The sequence below is a fragment of the Rutilus rutilus genome (genome assembly GCF_951802725.1).
Source record: "Rutilus rutilus genome assembly, chromosome: 22".
Taxonomy (NCBI): Eukaryota; Metazoa; Chordata; class Actinopteri; order Cypriniformes; family Leuciscidae; genus Rutilus; species Rutilus rutilus.
In genome coordinates, this window is record NC_140227.1 from 20,793,229 (window position 1) to 20,800,913 (window position 7,685).

At 37.0% G+C, this 7,685-nt stretch overlaps 1 protein-coding gene across 1 annotated transcript; it reads left to right on the top strand.

Moving 5' to 3' along the window:
- Positions 1-732: 732 nt before the first annotated feature.
- Positions 733-5,109, top strand: fam83d (family with sequence similarity 83 member D). Its single transcript, XM_084395454.1, has 4 exons — positions 733-1,343; positions 2,437-2,604; positions 2,734-2,858; positions 4,114-5,109. The coding sequence occupies exons 1-4, from the start codon at positions 867-869 to the stop codon at positions 5,036-5,038; spliced, it is 1,695 nt and encodes a 564-aa protein (XP_084251580.1). The 5' UTR covers positions 733-866; the 3' UTR covers positions 5,039-5,109.
- Positions 5,110-7,685: the final 2,576 nt, after the last annotated feature.

The following is a 7,685-nucleotide window of genomic DNA, read 5'->3' on the forward strand; positions in this document are numbered from 1 at the left end:
GGAACGAGTCATGTATTTTAAATGCTTCAAAATTAAAAAAAATAATTACATTTAATTTTAAAGTATTTTGTTTCAGAATTTCTTTACAATTTAAATTTTGCTCAAAAGCCTGTTTATTATCAGACTGACAACTTCCTCAATATAGTGATCACTGATAACCCTTTTGACAAAAAGTCAAAATGTGTTAAACTATTTTTCATGCAATGTGTGTGTGTGTGTGCCTGACAACTTGCCCCATTCTGCTCTATGTTGTAATCAAAGGCCGGGAAACTGCAATATTACACACCAACTATATATTGTAGCTTTATAGGCTACTTTTAAAAATGACCGATCATTGGATTATTTATTATTAATAACATTATTATTGTTAAAATGTATAATAAAGCAGTAATATATTCAGTAATAACACTGCTGAATAGCCTATCTAAATTTTAAAGTTAAAATAGCGAGTTACTTTAACAATGGGAGTTATGGATGAGGGCTAGCAACTTAGACATGCTGCCATAATCTCAGCTGATTTTATATTAACTGTTTATATGGAGTATCATTACCTGTATTTTATGAGGCCATTTAGTTTCCCAACACCACACCACCGTGAATCTTTCACATTCAACGGGGAGAATCACACACACGCCGCCTTTGTTTGCCTCCGAATTCAAACTCTTGGCCAATAGGCGCAGGGCAGATTGTCCAATGGCGTTCTTACTTGGCGGACACGTGACGCAACAACTCGACTGGCAACAATGTAGCGACCAATGGCTGTCTGGCGGTGGGATGGGTCCTCTCTGAAAGTACAGGATACAGGTGTCCGAGACAGAGTGTATTATTCAATTTAGGAAACGTTAGTGACTGATAAACTTTAAGTTATGGCGGCTTTATCCCAGTGTCTTGAAGATTCGCCGGGCTGGCGGGCACCGAGGACAGGCCAGGATCTAAACATTAAAGAACTTTACAATGAGAGACACCGACTCGCTCTGGAGGAGCTGGTCGCTGGTGGAGTCGATTCCTTTATGGGATTCCTGCAGAAAGAGAGAATCCCTAACTTTCTCTCGGACGACGAGATCAGGCGGATTTCTCGCGCTTCTGTTGTGCCCAAATCACTCTCTTCGATCGGAGACGATTCTCATTTGGACCAGTCTGGCACACTGGACTGCTCATCTGTCACTTATTTCCCCGAGGTCTCTGATATTGAGCCCCCAGTTTTAGAGATGGGCTGGCCAGCGTTCACTACAGGGTCGTTCCGGGGAGTAACGCGTGCAGTCGCCTACTTCCAGCCGTGTTATGGAGAGTGCATTTATAGCTGCAAAGAAGCGGCCAGGAAGATGATAAAAAATGCAAAGGAGGTATTGCTTGGTCCGCACTGTTAAAAAGTTTCATTCTGAAATTACTAGTATATAATTGCACTATCATTCTAAATTTCACTATTCATTAGATTATAGTACTTATTCCAAAAGAGACTATCAATAATTTTTTTTTTTACTACTAGTTATATCCCAATAGTGACATGTAACTTTTCCAATTTATGTTTTAAATTTACCAAGTTCACATATAAACTTTTGCACCTCTTATGTGTTCCAATTGTTGCTGGGACCTATTTTATATAGTGAATATTTAGTTACTATTCCACTTTTCTTAGTTCTTACTGAATATGCACTAGTACTAGTTGTGTACTTACTAAAAACAATGGTAGCTAATGAATAGCCACTGGTGAAATGGTAAAAGAAGATTGTCTCTGTTTGAATGATTCATTAAAAATATATACTAGTAATTTATAAGGAATGTACAAATGTATTGTCATAACATGTCTTTATTTTTATTTATTTATTTATTGTAAATAAGTTGGGAAATTAATTTGTTCTCAGATTTCCCTGCTTAAACTTTTAATATGATTTTATATATATATATATATATATATATATATATATATATATATATATATATATATATATATATATATATATATATATATATATATATATGTATGTATGTATAAACAAGCCATCTTGAAAAAAAGATCAGTTTTTCAGGTAATGGAAGAGTAAGTTTGTGCTCTGGATCTTAAGTGTGGAATGGGAAGAATGTGCCGAAGCGTCTATCGCACTGAGCTGTTACCTCTAAGGGTCTGAACCTGGAGGTGCCACAACAGGCTCTTCAGTCCTTGAACTGAAGGGGGTTTTGAGCTGAATGTATTGAGGTTATACCTCCAGGCAGTCTGGATCTGTTCCAGCTTGCATGTACTTAAAGGCCAAATGTAATAAAAAAATCATCAAGGTGTGTAGCCAGCGGCTGTTCGGTCATGACAATCATACGAATGAGCTAGAACATCGAGTTCACTGATGCGGAAGCTCTAAGCTGTAATTTCAGTCCATGTTTAGCCAAAAAGAATAGTAATGCTTTGTAAATGTCTCATTAATCATAAGTGATTTTTATCCTTAGGTGATTGCCATTGTGACAGACTCCTTGACAGACCTGGACATCTTCCATGACCTGCAGGAAGCTTGCACACGCCGCAGAGTTCCTGTCTATATTCTTTTAGACCAGTCTTCTGTCCACCCATTCTTACAGATGTGTAAAAACCTTCGTGTACAGCTTGATGAACTGCTGGTATGAGTTGACAACTTAAAGCTGTCACTTTGAAATGTCATTATTATCTGTTAAATATTAATATTAATATTGTTGTTGGTTTCATATTTAATATATTTAATGTATTACTTTTATTTTATTTTTTTTAAGCAAATGAAAGTACGGACCATAACAGGCTCTACCTACTACATGAGATCAGGTGCTCGGATCACTGGAAAAGTTCATGAGCGTTTCATGCTGATTGATGGGAACAGAGTGGCTACAGGTTCATATAGGTATTAGGACCCAACATCTTAAAGGGATATTTCACCTAAATGTGAAAATTACATGTTGTTCCAAACATGTATGACTTTCTTTCTTCTGTGCAACACAAAACAAGATATTTCTAATATATTTAAAGGGATAGTTCGGCCAAAAATGATATTAAACCCATGATTTACTCACCCTCAAGCCGTTCGAGATGCATATGTCAATCATTTTTCAGACGAACACATTTTCAGTTATTTTAGAAAATGTCTTAGATCTTTCAGTGGTTATAATGTCAAGTTATGGGGTCCACCTCCTTCAAGTCCCAAAAATGTGCATGCATCCTTCACAAAAGTAATCTATCCGGCTCCAGGGGGATAAACGAAGGCCTTCTGAGGGTAATCCGTGCAGTTTTGGCGTAAAAATATACATATTTAAAACTTTATAAATGAAAATAACTGGCTTCCGGCAACGGTCGACGCGCGTTCACGGTCGATGGATGCCGGCGTATGACGTAGGACGTAGCGTAGGAAGAACGAACGCTCTTTTATGTCAATATAATACTCTTCTCTAATATCAAAATCCTCCGACATTTTCTTTTAAATACACGTTTTTTTTAATCGCGGAAATCCTGAGTGGAGTTTTGTTTTGCTCTGCTCTCTGGCTGCGCTGTCGCGTTTGTTCTACGTCACGACGCTTCCTACGCTACGTCCTGCGTCATACGCCGGCATCCATCGACCGTGAACGCGTGTCGACCGTTGCCGGAAGCCAGTTATTTTCATTTATAAAGTTTTAAATATGTATATTTTTACGACAAAACCGCACAGATTACCCTCAGAAGGCCTTCGTTTATCCCCCTGGAGCCGGATGGATTACTTTTGTGAAGGATGCATGCACATTTTTGGGACTTGAAGGAGGTGGACCCCATAACTTGACATTATAACCACTGAAAGATCTTAGACATTTTCTAAAATAACTGAAAATGTGTTCGTCTGAAAAATGATTGACATATGCATCTCGAACGGCTTGAGGGTGAGTAAATCATGGGTTTAATATCATTTTTGGCCAAACTATCCCTTTAAGAAACATCTCAGTGTTGAAAGTCAGTGACTTTGACTTTCTTTTTCATTTTGTGTGGGTATGACATTTGTGACAATGTACAAAGATTATAAAGAAACGATCATGAAACATTTTGCAGAAAATTATTAGAGTTTAACTTCGGTAACAATCGGTACATAATAGTCTTGACTAAACGTTTATTTTGCCACTTTCTTTTATCTACAGGTTTAACTGGACAGATGGCAAACTTAACAGCAGCAACCTTATTGAGTTATCTGGCCAGATAACTGAGAAATTTGATGAAGAGTTCCGCATCCTCTATGCTCAGTCCCTACCACTGCCACCGAATACAAGAGCTCCCTCTAGTGCCAGAAGCAGCGTTTTATATGACCATCTTGTCCTCAAACCACCTGGAACGCCTCCCTCCTTCTTGGCACGAACAACAAAGCCTCAACCAGAATGTCTGACGAGCACTCCAGCCAGACTTCATACCCCAGAGATCCAACAGATGAATAAAGACATTGAAGATCGAGACAGAAAGAGTAACCCAGTTTCTGATACTTCCACCGTAGGTGAAGACTGGATCGAGCAAGAACTCGGAGAGGAAGCGCTCACCTCGGATGACCGTCCTCGTTTGCCGGCAACGAATGTTACTACTCAGACTCAGACAGTCGATGTGATGATCTCTCTCCCTGTACCTTCCTGCCACATCTCAACACAAACGACCTGCCACACCGTAGACACGAGTGTGCAAACGTGCACCGACAACAACAAGCCTCAGAGCTCAAGCCCTAAATCGCAAACCTCGTCCGGCAGCAACCAGATCAACCCCAGTGCGTCATCCGCTTGCAACCTTCAGGAGGTGGACTGTCACCCACCTGTCTGTCTTGCCCCTCAAGACGCCAACCTGAGGGAATGCTTCCTCAAGATCACTAAAGAACGACAGCACCACTACAGCTCCATTCGCTCCAAACTCGACCACATGGTGACACTGCTCTCTCACAAGAGGGAACTAGTGGACCTCACCAACCTGGCGCTGAGGCCCGGCCTGCACAGAGGACGCAAAGGTCAGCAGGAGGGCAGGCAGGTTCACGGTACACATGACAATGTTATTATGGGAACATGGCCCAGGTCGCGATGTCTGCAGTAACATGAACTCAGGAGAACAGCACTGGTGGTGGGTGTATTGGTGTTAGTCTGCTGTTTTAGTTATGCACTTTTTTTTTAAATCAGAACAAAACTTATAGATTAATCAGAAAACATATTTTGAATGATGTTATGCGAGAATGCAGTGTACAAGTGACAAATGTGCAAAGATACTGTTTTTTTTTTTTTTTTGTTTTTTTTACTTAATCCTACTTATTTTTCAGGATGAGGGAATTATAAGCAGTCTTTAAATACTCTAGTCAAATAAACCAAAGTACCTTTCTTTTCAGTGCTATTTTGAAATCCTTTTAGTAAATGTCTGTATTTGGTTGTCTCTGTTTCTCTCTGTGTTGTTTGTTTAAAGTTGTGAAGTTATGAAAATGACTTTTTTGAACACTATTACTGTTATATTCATATATAAAAAAACAACAACAGTCACTCATGGATATGTGTTTGATGTGTTTTGACTCTTGGATGATGTTAGCGAAAGGACTGAATCAAAGCAGTTTTGCTAAATTGGAGACTTGATACTTTTACTATGCTTGAGGCAGTTGAATATTTATTTCACTAAGGACACAGATAAAACAAAAGTTAAATTATTTATGATTGCCTCATATTAATAAAACAACAAATGAACAATTGTTTATTGTAGATTTTTGTGGGGTTGTGGAACTTGTTTATAAATGCTCAATTAGTATAGTATATTACATTCAGCTTTAATATATATATATTTTTAAATATGTACTTTACAATATAGAGAATTTATAATATACACTACCATTCAAAAGTTTGAGGTCAGCAAGATTTTTTGAAAGAAATTAAAGGGGTCCTATATGCCCTTTTCACAACATGTATAATAAGTCTCTGATGTCCCCAGAGTGTGTATGTGAAGTTTTAGCTCAAAATACCCCACAGATATTTTTATATAGCATGTTAAATTTGACACCTTTTGAGGGTGAGCAAAAACGCACCGTTTGTGTTTGTCCCTTTAAATGCAAATGAGCTGCTGCTCCCAGCGCAAGGGGCGGCGCTTCAAAAGCTTGTATCTTTTTACCTCACACAGACTGAGACATGCACTGAAAATTTCAAAAACTTTTAGCCTTTTATGTTCAAAACGAACAAAGATGGAGAGACTCAAGAAGAAGTGACAACGTGTAGACAACATTTGTGAATGGTTAGTTGATGAATTTATGTAGCTTATGTGTCATTATCTTCTATTCATTAATTAGCATATTCTGTCATGATTATCTATAAATCGTGTTCCGGGGGCGGGGTTTATGTAAATTTTAGACCCTACCAGCCGTTTGTTGTAGTCCTTAAAAAACTATTTCTTTAAAAGAAAATATCTCCCTTTGCTTTGAACTTTGAGTGTCGTAACTTTCGATGTTATTTATGCTCAAACAGCAACATTACACACTAACTAAAGTTAAAAAAGTTCAATCATAATCAACCACCACTTTAATACTTTTATTCAGAAATAATGCATCAATTTAATCAAAAGTGAGGCATTTATAATGATTATAATGAATGGTAGGCTAGTGTATATTTAATTAAAAAAAAATTTTTTTTTATATAACTTACCTTCCATGCCTTTGTTAACTGAATGATGAGGGTTGGGTTATGTTTTCTAAATATGTGTAGGCCTAAATGCTTCCTCAGAAAAACCCTTGATCTGATTGTATTAACCATGAGAGTGAATTCAGGAAAAGTGAATGAAGAATGAAGAAAAAAACTTCCGGATTTTAAATGAGTGATGTAAAATGAATGAATAACGTGATTTTTGCACTATTTCTTGGTCACTATTCAAATAAGCAAATTTGTGACACTGATCATGTGAACTCCTTTGAACAAAAGGTCAGATGTTCTTGTTTCCACTGAATCGCTCAAGATCACCGTAGTTAAAATATTGTAGTGGATCTTGCATAAAAGGTTTTCATTCTGACTCCACTGCAAGAGTTATTTAGGCAGATATAAACAGAAAGAATATAGGCTATATAAAAAACAGTAACCCTTATTTTAGATCAGCAACTGTGTGTTCACAATGTTCACAGAAAGAGGAATTCTGGGAAGTCTGTCCTCATGTAATACCAGCAATAGTCCTCTGCTAACTGAAGAGGGCGCTATCATCTTGCACCTTGCCAGTATACTTCATGAGCTTGGTGTATTGGAAAACGTTGTGGGGAAATGTATACATAAAATCTAAGTCATACTCTAAAATCACTTTGGATGCAGGTTAAGACAATGGTTTACTGATAAACAAATCAGAGGAGAGAAGGTTTGGTTATTTCACAAATAAGGTACACACACACAACTGTTCAAAAGTTTCTTACGAAAGATTTTTTTCTAAAGAAATTGATACATTTATTCTGTTTTTACTATACTTTTATTGAATTAAACTGATAAAGCCATTAAATATATTTATAATGTTACTGTTAGAAATAATTTCTTAAATTATTAAAATAATGTTCAAATATTTGCTGTTCTTTTAAACTATGTATTCATCAAAGAATCCTGAAAAAAAAAAAAAAAAAAAAAAAAACTTGCACACACTTCAACTAATAATAATAATAATAAGAAAGGTTTCTTGAGCACCAAATGTTAAGGATCATGTACTGAGGATTGGAATAATGGTCTCTGAAGATTCAACTTTG

What these genes read in the sequence shown, in the direction of transcription:
- fam83d (XM_084395454.1), top strand. Translation starts at nt 867, where the DNA reads ATGGCGGCTTTATCCCAGTGTCTTGAAGATTCGCCGGGCTGGCGGGCA. An exon ending in TGATAAAAAATGCAAAGGAG is followed by an intron (nt 1,344 to 2,436) that starts GTATTGCTTGGT and finishes TTTTATCCTTAG; the next exon opens with GTGATTGCCATTGTGACAGA. An exon ending in TACAGCTTGATGAACTGCTG is followed by an intron (nt 2,605 to 2,733) that starts GTATGAGTTGAC and finishes ATTTTTTTTAAG; the next exon opens with CAAATGAAAGTACGGACCAT.